The 17963-nt window shown below is 44.5% G+C and overlaps 1 protein-coding gene across 5 annotated transcripts in view; it reads right to left on the minus strand.

The window, feature by feature from the left end:
• AUTS2 (activator of transcription and developmental regulator AUTS2) overlaps positions 1-17963 on the minus strand; it is a gene marked incomplete at its 5' end in the record, with an annotated part of 1137287 nt that overhangs the window by 18819 nt on the left and 1100505 nt on the right. For 2 of the 5 annotated variants that reach the window (XM_079718779.1, XM_079718776.1), the window contains 5 exons: positions 991-1086; positions 4139-4183; positions 5862-6082; positions 7182-7435; positions 8732-9206. In XM_079718779.1, the coding sequence (XP_079574905.1) occupies positions 991-1086; positions 4139-4183; positions 5862-6082; positions 7182-7435; positions 8732-9206 (1091 nt within the window). Of the gene's footprint in view, positions 1-990; positions 1087-4138; positions 4184-5840; positions 6083-7181; positions 7436-8731; positions 9207-17963 lie in introns of all 5 variants that reach the window. The other 3 variants (XM_079718778.1, XM_079718777.1, XM_079718775.1) reach the window with 3 other exon arrangements.

Here is a 17963-nt window from a genome sequence, read left to right on the forward strand (position 1 = left end):
GGACAGACCAGGGTCTGAGAGGGTAGTAAAGAGCTGATGGCGGAAGGAGTTTAAAAACCACCATCATTTTATCCCCAGATAGGAGGTGTTGAGACCGGCCATCCTCAAGCCCTGAGGAGGTCTAACTGGGCACAGGAGCTGCGATTCCATGCAGGTCCCTGTGATTTCTAAGGTGCGGCCATCCCACCCCCTAATGCTTTTTAATTTTTTCCTCTTTTCTAATTTTAGGGCAGCATGCCTTGGTTAGTATATTATGTGCTCATCCTGGGAGACTCTGGCCCAAAATTTGTGTTTTAGCTTTGAAATGAGATGGAAATAAAAGAAAACCAAAATCACACAGCGCAATTTCCTACTTTACAATCTGAGAATGGTTGCTAACATGAGAAATACATTTCGCTTTTTTGGCATGAGAATCAAGTGTCAGCTGTGGTAGATGTAAAGTCACAAGAAGGTAGAGTGTTCTGAGAGTTAACGCCTTAATTTTGGCCCTCGGAGATAACTCTAGCCCAAGTGGAGGAGCGTATCTCTGGCTAGGTAGAAAAGAATTCAGTTACTGTAAAGGGTGAAAGGCTACTTCATCTCACACGAGGATGGTAGTCTTGACCTTGGGAAGTGTGACCCTGACAGCAGGGTGGGAGGCTTATCTGACATTTCATACAATTCCTGACCAGAAGCTTATGTCCACAATCTTGGTAGGGTGGGGGGAAATATATATATATATATATATATATTTTTTTTTTTTTCTGTATATTTTACAGAGCACAAGAAATCCTAGTTCAACTGAGATGACATGGGTAGCACAGGTTAAAAATTAAATTCTGGCTGAGTTTTAAACCTAAATGGACTAGGAGAAAATATTCACACTCTAATCCTGATGGTCAATTTGGATGGAAAAATGAGTCCCTGGCAGGTAAGAGCGTGGGAAGCTACCTGCCTAGCCCCAGGCTCCACGTACAAGTGTGCAGGTGTGTTTTCGATGTAGTCTCTTACCTTCGGCTGAAATGCTCCTTGCAGTGAACCAAAAGGGCCAGTGGGTGGAATCATAGGGGGGATGCCTGATACAGCAGGAGGGTAAGAATGGAAGAGCTGTGGCCAAAGATGGAGAAGGGGGGAAGACAAGATTTTAGTAGGAGGCAAATGGTATGTTCCAATTCCCTTCCCATAGAAAGACATCAACATTAGCAAGCCAAGTAATCTCAGTTTGATGCTATTAGTCAAGAAGCCACAATGAAATGATCACACAGATGTGCCATGAATGCTTAACTTGAAAAGTTAAAAGTAGTTCAGAATCAATCAGCCAACAAATGATGTCCCAGATGAGGACATCATTACAAAGGGAGCTTTTCTAATTATTAATTGTTAAATCGGATAGAAGTCCTAAATGGTTGGAGATTTTAATGCATATCAAAAACAGGAGGGGGTGCTGAGCCAAATAAGATGCCCAGAAAATTACAAGTTAATTAGAAAAAGAAAAAGAAAAAAAAAAGGAAGAAAAAAGAAGCAAGTCTTTATGGATTCCAGGATTTTAAACCATTAAAACTCAATTAGTATTTTAGATATTTAATAGTTTTGAGAAAATGAGAAAATATTCACAATCCTTGCTTCATTAGGTTGTTCTGGTAAGTGGCAGTTCCAGAGGACAACTTAATTGTCTAAAATGATGACAAATATTTGTGGAAGGGGAAAATAAAATGACTCAGAGTATACTTTCCACAGAGCCACCCATTTTTCTATAACATGGATAAGCTCACTGAAGGCTATTCAAGCCAATCCCTTGACATGTCAGTCTGACCACTCAGTGGGGAGGGAGAAGAATGATTCTGAATTAAAAATACAAATTTTCTTGAATTAATAGTTTACAGAGGACACAATGGAGGAGAGAAATATACAGCAGTACTGAAGACAATGCAGACACATCTTTTCCTCCTCTTAAAAATTTACAGTTTCTGAGATTTTATCACTCTGGTTCCATTTACTTTGAAAAAACCACCAGACAGATGTTTTAGTAACGTCCCACCCTTATGGTTGCACAATATGTCAAAAATACAATAATAATTCAAGCTTTTCCTAATAATGCATTTATGTGAGCTATTTCTAGGTAATGGCTGAAATCCACATTTCACAATCCTATTTTCAGAGCACGTACTTTTTCTGTCGGTCTTTATTTCATTTTGCTCCCTTCAATGATGCAGCAAAGTTTTTCAGACTAATTGATATTGAACTAAATCCACTTAAACAGTGACTGCAAACCAAGTGCCCTCATTTAAACTAATTTTAAGTCTAAAATTGTGTTTTAGATACTTGAGTGCATTGTATCTTAATTCCCCTTATAACATCCCAATCCCCAAAGCAGGGGAGACTAAGTACTTTATATATTATCTACTATAACTAACAATATGAAATAACTCTCCCCCAGTACACTGTATGAAGCAGAGTAATTAAATACATCACACTAAAATGCACTCAAATTCCTATTACTCTGTCTCCAGGTGGGTATTTTTTCCTTTCATGTTTTCAATTAAAAAATTGGGTGTTCTCACCATTTTCCTTTTGCTCTAGTCCATTACTGACCCTTTTCGAATATAGCTGACTATTCCACCTCTTGACTAAAAATCTGAATTACCTAAGTAATAAAACATGAACCTTCCAAAAATTCAGGCTTGCAGACTTATTCGTCATCTTAAATCTAGGATTCTCTGTGGAATATGTATATGAAAAGACACTGCATGAGGTCCCTAGGAAGTAAACTGAACTGCCAGTAGAGAAGCTAAACTTTCTCTGAGAATGATTTTGTTAGCTGGTCCTTAATTTAACTTAGCAAGTATAGACAAAGGGCAGAAATCTGGTGATTATTAAGGGTGGTACCATTCATGAAACCCATGCAAAGAGAAAACCCACCGCTCTACTGCATTTTGCATGTCCATTTGAAAAATGCTTTTGTGTCACAGTTCTGAGCAGAACAGTGCTGAAGAACTTGGGGGCCCAGGTGCTCAGATACACCTTCCTCATCCCTTTCTGAAGAGGCTCTCCTCAGGCCATTTCTGAATGTCTCTCCATAAGTAATTCTTAATTGATTTCTAATACTGTCTAGTCCTGACTTCTCAGCTAACTTCTCAGCTTAGGACTAACACAGTGTCTAACTATCTAGTTCAAAGCATGAATGAATTCACAGGCTTGGCTGATCTATTAAGTAGCATTTCTATTTGAACAGTAAGGTAACACTATCCAAAAATCAAAGCAAGAATAGTTTAATATGGTGAATCAACATGGCTACAAGCAGTTATTAAACTTCCTTCTTTCTGGTTTCATTTAAAAAATATAAATAAACCATTGAGCACAGAAAACTTGCAAAATTTCAGGTAAAAATGATGCAGTATACACTCCATAATCAAAATATCATGGTAAGATATTCAAGGTTTTTGTTATAAAAGAAGCCCACGTCTTGTAATTAACTGAACATATAACTTAGGTTGTCGCCAATTGAAGTTCCAGAACATACTCTTAAAATTGCATGAAACAATTTTTTTTAAAAAGTTTTTTTTTAAATAAAGAAGAGTCAGTTTAAAGAGAAAAAAAAAATAATGCATTTCAATTTTAAGATCTTCTTTTATTTAAATAATATTTTTAGTCGCAGTTGTAACGAGCTCAGGAGAACAATACCAGCTGTGTGTAAGAGGGATCAACAGTCGGTCTAGAAGAAATGAAAATTTGCTGTTTGAAGTCATGAGTCATAAAGATAAGGTACTTTCCTTGGAGGAAATAATTGAAGATGAATTCCAGGAATTCTGTGTTAAGGACATTTCGACCGAAGACTGAAATCTGTGATTTCAGACTCTCCTGAAACTCTAAGGGTTTAACTGCGGGCGCCCCACTTTGCAGGACAGAGGCCTGGCTGCCAGTGAAGTCCACCTTCGCTTTAAAGTGTTAGGAGTGCTTATGACTTTTTGATTCAGAAGATGATACTGCATCTTTACCAAAAGCAAACGTCACAAAAAGCAAGCATCCAAAGTGACGAGGAGCAATGGGAATTCTTGCAAAGATGATTAAGGAAGGCTGCTAGTCATTTACTGATCTGTGGTGAGAGCACAAAAATGGAAAAACAGTTACATTAAATGGGTAGCATGGTAACAAGACTCACACTGTGCCGGTAGAATGGGTCAACTTTTGTTGGGTATTTGTCAAACTGTAAAGGGATCAAAGCAAAAGCTAGTTACTTAAAGAATCTACATTTCTGTTCACTGCTTCAGTGGAGGTAGCCCGAAGCAAGCTTCTCTGCCGTTAGGGCTGTCATCAGCCTCTGCAACCTCACTGTATACGAAACCATTCTGAGCTTGAGTCACTCGGACAAGAAATCAACAGGAATGCAAAATCAAAGTGAAAACCCATTCAGTGCATTTAGGTTGTGGCCACACAAGAGCAGCTTTCTTTCTAGGCTATATTTAGACATTGGTGCGCACCAAACATCTGAACTGGAGAGAAGAGGCAATTGTTCAGATAAATCAGAGAGAAGTGAGCGCTGGATCTGATTTATCCAGAGAATTCCCTCCGTTTTCATCTTCACTTTGGCAGAACTGTACATTCGGCTGTTTTCTGAAATGTATTACCCCCAAATACAAGGCAATTTGGGCTAGGTCTTAGAACCTTTCTTTTGAGCAGAAAAGAGAAAATACCATTATTTCTTCTAAGTAATGTCATCATCCTGGGCTGTAACTCCCCTCAGTTAGATTTAACTTATTTTGTGAAACAGCTCACTCAGACCGGTATAAGCTCCTTCTCTAAATAACTGTTGAGAAGTACGGTTCATCAAGAAAATAGATACAGGATTTATCATAGGAAAAAATTTTTGGTCCCAAGCCCTTACCTCTAATATTCTCCTAAATAAAATTTATAAAATAAACTTTGAAATATATATTTAAAAAAATTAAGTTGAACAAAATGGGGGAGAGGGAGGGAGGAGGGGATGCAAAGTTTGGTGAATCACGGAATTCAAATCTATCCTCACAATGCCTATATTAATTGCCTGAAGATCAAGTATTTCCTGAAATATTAAAAATTAAATAAGTAAAACACTCTAATAGTCACTGTTATGGAAAGGCATCTATCTCAGAATAGTTAGTATCCTACTATTCCTTACAGCTCCTAAGTTAAAAAACAACCCTAACTGGTCCTCCCGGCATGCGCTAGTCCCCAGGCAAGGCCAAGATCGCGTCACTGCCAGTGGTCCCTCTTACCACAAGGCTGAGTTCGGACCCTGCAGGGCTCATCGTTCCCTGACCACTTGCTGGCAGAGCACAACAGTAGACTGGGGGCGCTGTCTTATGAAACACGGGAAATACAAAACCTCCGTCAAAGCCGGTTTAGAAAACCTTCCGTAAGAGCGGGTACTGGGGGAGGGGTACCCAGGGCCATCCAAGTCTCCTGATGGCTCTCTCCCCATCGGCCCTTCCGGACTTCCCGGGATTCTGTGAGCATTTATTTGCTAGCGCCGAACACTGACAGATACATTTTTATAGCTGGTGGCAACTCCCCAAGATGCTCAAGAAAACAAAATCACCCTTAAGAAGTTAACTACCGACACTGGATGTGACCGTTTTGAGGGCATCTAGAATAAATTCCACCCACAGTGCTAGAAATAACCGTCTAGAAAAGACAGTTGCTACTTTAGGCCCTGGGTCAGTGCTGCCTGGAGCAGGGCACATGCCCTTCTCTCCAGCAGAGTTGAGCAAGGTCAAGGGAGTCCCCAACAGCTGTTGCTCCCCAGCCAATCTCCTGTGCCCAGACGGCCTGGTCCAACCCCACCGTGCTGCATAAAAAGAGAGTCGCGCTCTACTTATCCTCACATTTCTGCCTGGGGTACGCACCATGGGCGGTGCTGGCGTCGGCATGATGGCGGTGGGCGGCAGGGCGTGGGGGAAGGGCGTGAACGTGTGCTGGTGCGTGTGCTGGTGCGTGTGCTGGTGCTGGTGCTGGTGCTGGTGGAACTCGGTCCGCAGGTAGGGTGGGGGGCCCAGGGAGGCCCCGCGGTCAGCGCTCTGGGAGGCCAAAAAACGTGTGTTCAGTTCCTGTCGCAAGATGTCTTGCTCTGGAAGAGAAGAACAGGGACAGGGTAACACCTTTTCTTGGGACGGTAATTTCTTTCAGAACAGGACATCCAAGTAGCTCACTACGGAGGGCTACGGGCCCAGGGCACGGGCGCTGGGGCTCTCAGGGATGCGGCTGGGCCCTTAGTGGAAAGGGATAGCCGACCAGGCGGTGGATGGTAAGGCCCAGTCACACACTCTGTTCTCTGTCTCGGCTTTCAGGGACAGGCGGTCCATCAGTGGGGTGCACGGACAGAGTCCAGGCCGAACGGCCAGAGGTCAAGTTTCAGCTGTTTTACTGCCAGCTGAGTGACCCTGGGTGTGGGAAATCACCCATCTGTGTCGCAGTTTCCTCATCTATCATACGGGAACAATAACATTGCCTGTGCTATGGATTTGTTTCAAGGGTTAAAGAAATGAACCTATTCAAGTGCTTAAGAGCAGTGACTGGCTGACTAATAAAAGTGAGCTGTCGACACAGCAACATGCCATGACAGAGCCCTCATGCCCTCTTCCGACATAAACCTCTGCTTTACGGCTCTCTGTATCAGTGGTAAAACATGGCCACGACGAACCCAAAGTTGTGCCGCTTGGCCTGATTAATACAGGTGAGGAGAAAAGGACCCAATATCCAACACTAGGTGTGTCCTTAAAAAGCTGGGACATATGCTCACAAAAAGTACATCTTCTTTCCCACCCACGGTAGAAGGCCTTAGTCAGCTAACAAGGATGTGACAAGATCCTGGCCTGAAACAGACATGGGATGTGTAGAGCTTTTCTGTCAAGCTAATGGGAGCCCAGGTGACAGGGCCCAGACAATCTGTGCTTTACTGCTCAGAGGATGACCCTGGTCAGAAAAGTCCCTCTGGCAGTGTCCGATTCCAGGACACTGTCATGCCAGGTTGGGATGGGTGTTGGTACATATTTTTGCTGAATCTCAGCCTACAGAGGACTGGAGGAAGATTACAAGAAGACATACAATAAAGCAGAAAATCGTGAGTGGATAACACCTAGCCATCAGGGACAACACAGACGGCAGGCGAGGCCCTCTGGAGGGGAGAGTGGGAGCACAAAGAAGCCAGGCCAGCTCGTCCGTCCTACCTGAGTAAGTGCTCCCGGCCGGGTGTCCGGGCACCTGCAGACTCCCTGATGTCAGAGGTGGTGGAGGAGGCAAGGCAGTGGGAGGGGCAAACATATTGGGGTGATGTGAGTGTGCGGGGGGCTGGAGGGTGGGCGTGAAGCTGTGCAGGGGGCTGTGGTTGGGCAGTGACAGGGGGAACGGGGAGGCTGAGGGGTGGTGGGAGATGTGAGGGGGGGCGGGCTGAGTCTTCGCTGGAGTGCTGCTCCTGCTACTGCTGTTGGAATACCAAAAAAAAAGGAAAGAAATGAAAAACAAAAGAGGTAAGCCATTTATTTTCTTAAAAAAAAAAAACCCCTATGTCCCTGCCCAAAGCCATTCAACACCTTTTCTCCTGCTCCTTCCTCTTCCCAGACCCTTCCCCTGTGCGCACAGAGCCTCTGCTGAAATCGCAGCTCTTCTAAACTGCCCCCACGACTGCGGACACAGCAGAATAGGAGCTGCTGCCCCAAGCCGCCGCCATGTCCAGACAGCTGCCCCCTCCCATCCTGCACCAGCCACACCTGCGATAGGGCAACGTCAGTGGAAAGGAATAAGCGCGGTGAGCTGCTCCCTCTTCTGTGAAGAAGCACAGGGAAGGGGGAGCCAGGGGGTCAGGTGCCCCGTCACCCCTATGGTCTGGAGGCCACAGACATGGCCTCAGGGGTAGAAGATGGGCCTGGCCCCTGCCAAGGCAGCTTCCTTCCCCTGTTGCAGACAGGAGAGAGCAAGGCTCTTGACCGCCACGGTCACCCGTCACAGTCACAAGGAAAACACTATCAAAGCCACCAAGCGCGGGGGCTTAGAATGACAACCCCCGGGACCAGCCGGGGTGGGCAACACTGGGCCCTGCACCCTGGGGTCCCTCTTCCCCTTTTCTTTGCAGGTTTCCTTATGCTGCTTTGTAAACTTTCCTTTGTACTCCGGCAAAGACAAGACGGAAGAGTGCCTGGATCTCCAGGGAGGAACACCTCTCTCTCCCTAAACCTGGCGTGTTTCTTCTCTACCTCTGTGACCCACCCGGAGGAAGGAAATCACAGTGGAAATTCCTCAAACCAGATTACGCCTTGGTCCCCATCTTCCCACCCGTGGAGTTGCAGGGAGATGTGATGGGGGGGTGGGGGTGGCAAAGAGCTTTCCTTCTAAGACTCTCAACATTCCACCATCTCCCTGGCTTTCCGTTCCCTGCCTCTGACCGGGGAACTGGCGGGGCTCCCGGGCACAGAGCCCTCAACTCAACTCTCCCTTCCTTGAACCTTCTTCTCCTTCCTGCCTTCACTCTCTCAGGAGCCTCCGTAGATATTTAGCTCTTGACAACGTCCTCACCACCCATACTCCATCCAAAGCATCCCGTCCTGCTCCCAAGAGACCCTGTCCCACCGGCCTCTCAGGCCCCGTCCCTGTCTTGCGTCCCCGCCTCGCTGAGAACACTGCGATCAAGCTTCCAACAGGAAACCGCAGTCCCCGCGGGCCCCGCTCCCACCGCCAGCTGCCCGTCCCACAGAAGATGACCAAAGCCGGGCAGACGGCTCACCTGAGGCTGTTGAGGCTCAGGCTGCTGCTGTTGTAGGCGGACAGCGGCTGGGGGAGGCTCTGGGCGGAGGGGTGGGCCGGCGCGGGCGGGAGGGCCTGGGGCGGCAGCGGCCCCGGGGACTGCGGCCGGGGCGGCCGGGGCGCCGGCGGTGGTGGCGGCGGCGCGGGCTGCGGCGGGGCCTCCGGGGGCGCGGGCGGAGGCTGGGCGCCGGGGCGCGGGGGGGGCGGCGGCGGGGGCTCGGCGCGCGGCCCCGAGGCGGGGTCCGGAGAAGGCGCTCGGGGCGGGGGCTCCGCCTGGGGCTGGGGCGGCGGGACCTGAGGGCGGGGGTCCTTCAGCACCACGGGCTCAAAGATGGGCTCTTTGCCGCAGTCCTGGCTCTTCTCCTGGCTCCTCTCTAGACCCGAAATCTTGGGGACAATGGGCCCCGCATCGCGGCCGTCGTGTTGGGGTAGCGCGCCGACACCGAGCTCCGGATCTGTGCGGGGCGAGCAGAGAGAAAAGCACAGGCAGGTGCGTGAGTGGAAGCCAACGCCGGGCCCGGGTCATCTGTGCCCACTGGGCCGTCCCCGGTGCTGTCCTGTCTTTACCGCTGGGAGCAGCCGTGTCCCTGGAGGAGAAAGGCCCACCAGCCAGAGAAGGCTGCCTTCCAGGAAGCGGCTGAAGCCACCAGACTCTGCAAACGAAGGTTTTCCTTAACCTTTGACAAAGCCTTTTGTGCGGCAAAATTCCGAAGCAAGCGCCAACAAGTTGATTCTCCTTTTAAAACAAATATACTTCTTGACTACAACACAGAGGAGAAGTGTTTGCAGTAGCACACGAATTTAGCCCCACAGATGTCTCTTATCGGCCTGGCCTCCTTCCCCCTTTCCATTCGGACTGATGGAACCCGCCTGACATCTGGAGAAATAATTTTCTGTTTAGCAAGCGCGAAACTTCCGGTCACACGTCAGGCCCCCTACTGCTGAGGCCTTCTCCTCCTACCGATGATCCCAGGGTTTGAGATCGAAGGTGCAAACATGAATTTAGACCAATTTACTGTCAACTACACATGCTTGAGTTCTTAAAGGATTCCCTCTGGACCACTGGAGGAGTCCTTAGCCAAGTGAGGACAAGGGGTGTGATGCTGGACTTGAGACCAAGCCTAGATGTGAAATGTAAGTCAAATTCTACAGTCACTAATGAAATGTAGACAACAGATGCTCCTATATGAATTTAAAAGATATGCTTCCCTCCAAAGGTCAAAAGATCCATGCCACATCTAGTATAGGGGTTACCTGATTACCCCGTAAGTCAAACTCCATACAATCCTCTAACAGAATAATGAAAGACAAATACGGCATTAAATACAAAGAGGTGGACCGATCTATGAGTAAGTACTTTTGTATACATCGCAGGGAAAAAATTACCTTTCCTGCATTTTTGCGCTGAAAAAAAAATCCAACCTTTTATTATTACACAGCTTAGAAACTGGAAGAGAATAGATCACAATATTCTCTGAAATGAGGGTGGTGTTTCAGGGTATTCCTAAATGAACTACTTTGGGCATGAACTTTCTCTTCTAATCTCACTGTTACCAAGTATGAAAAATACATGGTATTCTCACTGGTCCTATTAATTTCTGTTGATGTCCTCTTGCGTCTACACACGTCATTTTTTCTTCCCTGGAATTTGCATCAAAGCAACCCATTATTTTCATGTTCTTTTGGTAAAACAGATCAAATCTGTAATATGCACAAAAGCAGAAACAAATGGTGGGTTTATAAGCAAACCACGTTTTTAGTTAATACGAACTCGGCTGTCCTCAAGTCTCACAGACAGTGTGGAACAATTACACAAACAGGATGCCAAGAAAGCCCCCTCTTCACATGGCTCAGGTATGAAAGGATAAAGCATCCGATGCATCTGGTGAAAAGCAACTCTAGACTTCTGACATCCTACTCACACACATTTCTCTCCACTGCTGTCTTCAGGACCTTGCTAGGAAGATCTTTGCCATGATAAGCTGACATTTTATGAATTTCCAAAACCTGAGGGCTGAGAGAACAACAAGATTCCTGATGTGGACCCAGACCCCCTTCAGCCACAAGAAGAACTCCTACAACACAAAGGAAGACCCTTTATCTGCAGACACCCAGCTCTAGGGATCCTGGCTCTGTTCCTTTTTCATTTTTTTCTATCATTTTCACAAGATTTTCCATAGCAAGCAATTATATGAGCTCTGAAAACCACAGGCTTCACACAATGCAGGCTGGTTGGTTAGGTCTGGGGCAGAAAGCACTAACACCCCGGAAATCCTAACAGCACAAAAAAAGAAGGCACAGTACAGGCTTGGGCTCGCTTCCCAAGGCTCCGTAAAGGCAGAGTTGGCGCTCATGTTTCCTCTGCTGTCCCACCGTCTCAGGACCAACCCAAACCCAGCTAGAGTCAGAGGAGTGGTGCTGAGACTGTGGCGGTGTTGCCATCCCTGACGATCAACAAGGTACACCGGCAAGACCAAAACCTCTCTAGCGAACCCAACAAATTTGTAGGGAACCATTGGCTTGGGAAACCGAGAATCACAGAATTTTGGAGGAAGACCAGAATCTGGGAGACCATCCCAGCACTTCTCAAACTTTAACGTGGTGCATATGAAAGCCCCGAAGATCAGATTCAAATGCAGATTCGGATTCAGCAGCTTTGGGGGTGAGCAGGGCTCCAGAGTCTACCATTCTGAGAATTTCCCAGGTGATGCTGATGCTTAGACCGTTCTGTGAGTAGCAAGCAAGCATGTTATCCAAACCTCTTTGACTAGATGCGGAATAAGCCCAGAGAAGTTAAGGAACTTGCTTGCTGTTGAATAAACCAGACAGCAGAGTTCTAGTGCTAACTCTGCCACCACTAAGTGACTTTTCTATGATTTACACAATGCTGCCTGCCCCCTAACACAAAACAGGTAATGATAAATCCAGGATTCAGTTAAAATATTTAAGTACAATCAGTGCTAAGGGTTAGGAAAGCTACAAACTGTCGCTGAAACACGGCCTTTCAGCTCAATCTGAAAGCTATTGTCAATCCATCAACAATGGTGCCCCAACCTATTGACCGACAGGTTGGAAGGCTGGTAAGAACTTTGGGGCTGAAACAGTTTTACGACCCCCCATTTGCACGGGTCTCGTGAGGCACAGACTAGGCATCATGCATTTTTGTGGCTAATCGGCAATGCATTTCCTGTTCAATTATTCAATAAATGCGTCTTCCCAGTTAAGCTCCTCCGTCCTGACAGTCCACTTGTCTTACTGAGCTTCTCCAAAATTGGCAAGAACACATTAAAAAAAAATTTTTTTTTGTATTGCTCAGTGTGCTCTGAATTTGCCAAAAGATGAAATGTGCTGCGGCGAAAGAAATAAGAACGTGCAAATTGACTAGTCTTTTATTTAGAAGCTTTTTTCATTACATTTTGGGGTTTTAAAATTTCTCTTTTGTGTTTATAAAAATAACATCATGCTTATAAATAAAAGATGCAAATCTGAATTACACTATACAGTAAAAAGGCTGAATGTACTGCATGTAAATTATATCTCAAGAAACTTGACTCAAACACAATACTTAAAAAAAAAATCGTAAGGGTAGACTAGGAAAAATGTGCTTGATTTTACTTCAAATTGGATACAAGTTCCCTGGGGAAAATGGACTCTCTTTTACTTTACTAGCTGAATATAAACCCTATAACCTCTGTGGAGGGCAATGTGGCAACATTTAGCCAAAAAACTAATGGAGTTCCCTTGACCTGATGAGTAAGAATTTGGTCTATAAACACAGTGGAACAACATCATGATTTGAATCGCCCGTTTGGAAACAACTCAAATGTAATCATTAGGGTTCTGGTTACAAATGTATTTGGTACATCCATGCAGTGGGAAAGACTGCAGCTGTACCAGTGGATGAGGAGCTCTATATGTACAATGTAGAGCATATGCTAGCTTTTATAAAAAATGGAAGAAAATGTATTAATTTTTACTTTATATATAAAGCAGCTCTGGAAGAATACCCAAGAAACCAATAGCAGTGAGTTACCTGTTTGGGGGCTTGAGGAGGAGTGAGAACCGGAGAGACAGAGAACTGGGGGAGGGGGAGATATTTTACTGTCTACATACATGCATATTTAAATTTTTGAATCCTGTGATCATGTTACCTATTAAAAATTTTAAAACTGGTCTTATATTTAAAAACAGTCTGAACAAGGGGGAAAAAAAGCAAAGCAAACAAAACTGGGAATTTGAATAGTGGTATGACTAACAGGCACGGAGAGTATATTTTATATGAAATAAGAAAATAGAATGCACACGTTTATACTAATAACTTTTAAAATAAAATGGATTTTATGAAAAATATAAATTACTAAAACTGACTTAAAGAAACAAACAAACCCAATCATAAAAATAAACTGAAAAATGACTCCATATCAACACCCCCTCAACCAAAAAAAGGTACCAGGTGCATTTCGTGTTATAGACAATGTGGACTAAACCTATAGGAAGCAAACGATTCCTGTCATTTAAATTGAAGACCAACAGCAAACCTACAACCAAAGGAAGAGGCAAAACTATTGTTTACAAAAAATATAATTATCTCTCTGGAAAACATAGACAACCAGCTGAAAACATATGAGAACTAATAAGAGAGCTCAGTAAGGTATCCAAATAAAGAAAAGCCACAAACATCAGTCGCTTTCCTACACACCAGCAATAGTGAAGAGAAAATTAAAAAAGAATACCCTTCACAATAACCAAAATCATGTAACACTTGGGAACGAACCTAACAAGAAAATTATAGGGCCTATAAACTTTCAGAAACATACCCCCCCAAATGCTTTGAGAATCTATGTTCTAGGGTGTTTTATGATTCAAAAAATAAATATAAAGAAGTAAATAAATACATAAATAAATGGGGCGGGGTGGGGAGTGGGGAGGAGAGGAGAGAGGAGGAGGGGAGAGAAAGAGAGAGAAGTTAAAGGTTAAGCCATGGAAGAGGTAGCTCTTAAAGAAGACCACCCCGTGGGGGAGTTTTCAAAGTTTGTTGGAGTATGTCTGGCTGTCACAATGACTGGAGGGTATTTAGTGGCTCTCAGGGAGATTAGATGTACCATGATATGAAGGTAAACCACACACAGTATCTTGGTTCACGTTCTAAAGTCCCACTGAACATTTGTGCAGCTGAAAAACCTAGAACCTATTTTTGCAAAGAAAGACAAAATAATTTTCCACATGGCTTTAATACACATTGGGTTTTCTAAGAATGCAACTATTGTATGTTGTCGCATCTGCTGTGTTATGTCTTGTTGTTGAGTTGTTCATCACTTGGGAAAATCATGACATCAATGGTAATAAGGCTGATCCTGGTATGTGAATTACCACGACAGCCGTGCTTCTATGTACAGATTCAAGCATCTGACCTTTCGTTGTCTTCTAATGCAAACAGGCATCTATGTACTTAAAACATATTATGTTATTATAAACTACCTTCTATTTGTTTTTCCTTTACGTTTCATTAAAGGCTTCGTATACATTTAAAAATTATGTGTGCAGATAAGCATATCAACCATACATTGCACTCCAGAAATTAAAAAATAAGAGTGTGCTATAGGTACTTCCCTGGTGGTGCAGTGGTTGGGAATCCGCCTGCCAATGCAGGGGACACGGGTTCAGTCCCTGGTCTGGGAAGATCCCACATGCTGCAGAGCAACTAAACCCATGTGCCACAACTATTGAGCCTGTGCTCTAGAGCCTGTGGGCCACAACTACTGGAGCCTGTGCTCCGCAACAAGAGAAGCCACTGCAATGAGAAGCCTGTGCACCCCAACGAAGAGTAGCCCCCACTCATCACAGCTAGAGAAGGATGCGTGCAGCAACGAAGACCCAATGCAGCCAAAGGGAAAAAAAAAAAAAGCGTGCTATAAAATAGTTCTTACATTACACAAAGAGGGCGCTGGGTGTGGTGGGATTGAGATTTGATGCATTATGTCCCTGTGATGGACTGCTCTGTTTCTAGAAGTCCAATAACTTACTGCAAAAATGCAATAACTATCTGAAAGGGTTGTTGTGGAAACTAAAAAGTCATGTTAAGTGCTTTCTACAATGTATAGCGCAAAATAAGTAAGTGATCCGTGTTCCCAAAACTACTGTAGAAAGATTTAATTTCATGGAAAATATTTCATGACAAAATTACTATTAAGTAAAATAAAGTGCACTATTATCAATATGGTTTCAATACTTTTTTTATCTCTATAAATGCATACATATATGTACAAAAAAAGAGATTAGAAAGATATGCATCAAAATGTTAACTGTTACCTTGAAGAAACAAGAAAAATAAACTCATATCAAGGGGAAAAAATGTTACCTGCAATCCCATCAGCCAGAAACAAACATTGATTCAAATTTTTTAATTTGTGCTTTTTGAAACTTTCCAGATTTTCTATAGTGAATATGTATTATTATTATAAAAGAAAAGAAAGGGATTATATTTTTAAAGAGTTCCTTCGTGGAAAATACATCTCCACCATCTAAGGAAGTCAACCAGGAAAGTGACTGTTCAAGTCTCTTGAAACTGCCTTACCTACTGGATGGAGTTTTTAGAAAAGCTCTTCACCCAGAGGACAGATAAGTATTTTTCTCTCAGAAATGAGGAGAGGATATGGTATGCATTAGCCTTCCATCAACTCCTCAATGTTTCTAACTGGTTCTAACTGGTGCACTTGAACAGAAAGGAAATGGTGAACAGTTGATGACAGAGAAGGAATGGGGGAGGGGGGGAGGAGGCAAACTCTCACAAGGCACGTTTCGGTGCTTCTGGTCTTTACACTCGATTAGAAAGCCCTAAGAGGGTTTACCCACTATAAGGTCATTATTGTAGAAAATATGAACGAGCCTGAAAGGCATCACGAAAACCTTGTGGGGCACTGGCCATTAGGCAATGTATCTACCCATCCATCCATCCATCCATCTGTATCTAAATGTTTGGACAGGCCCTATTTTTACATTATTCTATCTTCTAGCTAGCTTTTCTACTTATTTGTCCCCATGGAAGAGCCACAGAAATCTCACCACATAGAAAGAATGAAGATTGTAGCAAAATAAGAAAAAGAACCCAAATTTTAAATCGAAAAGTGGGAACATTAATAAATCTTGAAATGTTCAACACCAAACAGCCCAGAAATATAGGGAAGCATCAGATTTCTATGAATCTACATGCAATTATTTCAAGCTACCAGCAATATCCATTCCTTAAACATACTTTCTGTTGTCTATTCTGTGACCTCAGACAAAATCTCCTTTTTAGTAAAGGCTGCATGTTTTGTATATACTTACTAAAATGAAAACCACACTGTTGAATTCATTTACCAATACTCTGAACTCTCCCCGTGTTTTAGGTGCCATCTCTAAAACTCTACACGCCAATGGTGTTTGACCGAAAACAATCTACCTTCTCTAGCCTACACTTCTCTTTATTTTCCTCTTCTCCCTCTTTTCTTCAAATCATTAAACAGAGACCAGTTTGTTCCATCAGCAGATTCAATTACGTGAACGAATGGAGGGATGACATTCAGTCTTGCAGCTCTTCCTTCGCGGTCACTGAAACTGTACAAATAAATTGAGGAAAGCCCACTGTTTGTTCAAGGCAAATTAATTTTCAAACACTGCAAGCGTGGGCAATCAGGGGAATGATGGGTGCTTGGCAGGGCTCAAAGAGATTCCATTTTGGGCTTGTCATTTTGTGTAAACATTAATTACCATCTGGGAGGCTAAGCTCTGGGCTGAAGTCCGCATCGCAAACCTCTGAGGGCCTCCAGGGCTCCTAGTAAAAGCAGAATCCTAAATAGGAAAGAATAGCCATTGCCATCTGCCAAAACACCAGCAGCCCACGGGGAAAGCTCTGTGGAGCCCAACAGATTAGAGGCTGCTGTTCTTAGAGGCTAGTTTGGATAGCATTGAGTTTACCAGATTAACCTAGGACAGGGGTTAATCTGACGGGGGTTAAAGAAAAGTCAACAGACTGCAGTTGAGCGTACTTAGATCTGATTCAAGTTTATTCCTAGTAACCCTCACAGCAACAAGCATCCATCCTGAAGAGGATGTCCACGTTCCTGATGCTTTACGACCGAAGACTCTGCCTTCCGGGGGAGTATCAATCTTGGCTGTTCAGACTACAGCCCACAGCAATGGCTTCTGCCTACAGCACAAGGCACCCTTATAGGTCAACCTGGGCTTGCAAACATTTTATTTCTTTTGTAGCCTCTGGCACATAAGAGCAATGAAGGACCGTGTTGATGAAGGACCAAAATCAGGATGAGAGAAAGAGGCTGCGATCTATTGGGGGTGGAGACGGGGGCATTAAAGTCTTTAAAAAACCCAGGAATGTCAAGGTCGTACACAATTCGCCTCATGTTTTCATTTCATACAAGGTGAAACGAATCACTTCATATGCCCAGCACTGTGCTACGTCCTGAGGATACAAACATTAATGAGAAACAGCCCCTGCCTTCCAGGAGCTGGCGGTTGAGGACGCAGAACAGAGAGGAAAAACACACGAACCAGTAGTCTGGAAACCTGTGGCCTTCAACTTCAGTGTTTGTTATTTGCCAGGTTCACAGAGAAGCTCAGAGTTATCCACGGTAAAGCACTTTATCTGTAACACTTCCTGCTGCACTGGCTCCAAGGATCAGTCTTAGGCTCAAATCAAGTGAACTGTGTTCTGGGCTATGTAGAGACCTAACCAGGTATGAAGGCTGAAATCTCCAATCACTTCCCAGAACACTGCAAAAACTCCAAACGCCAGTTTCGGAGAAAGCCCAGGCTTTCGTGTTTTGGCCTCAAAGACACACTCCCATTATCTTTGCTTGCGTCCTCCTGCCAGCCTCAATGCTCACCAGCAGGCCTCTCCGGCCAAGATCCCTTCCCGCCTGGTTTCCCTCGCCAGCGCCTCTCTGCCTCTGCCCCCAACCCCTGCAATGGGTCTCAGCTTCCCCGCCTGTGCTCATCAGCCTCGTCTGTTGACCAAGTGCCCACGTGACACTGTGGACTCTGCGTGTGCTCACCCCAAGCACGATTACTCTTAAAACCAGGGTGCACTCAACACCTGACACGACGCTTCTGTGTCTGTACATCAGTACAGGGGTCCCAACAAGGAAAGGTTCTAAAAGGATTTTCAACCAAACATGTTCGCTCCTGAGTGAGGCCGATGTTGCAGTAAAAGC

Source organism: Hyperoodon ampullatus (assembly GCF_949752795.1).
Source record: "Hyperoodon ampullatus genome assembly, chromosome: 14".
Lineage (NCBI taxonomy): Eukaryota > Metazoa > Chordata > Mammalia > Artiodactyla > Ziphiidae > Hyperoodon > Hyperoodon ampullatus.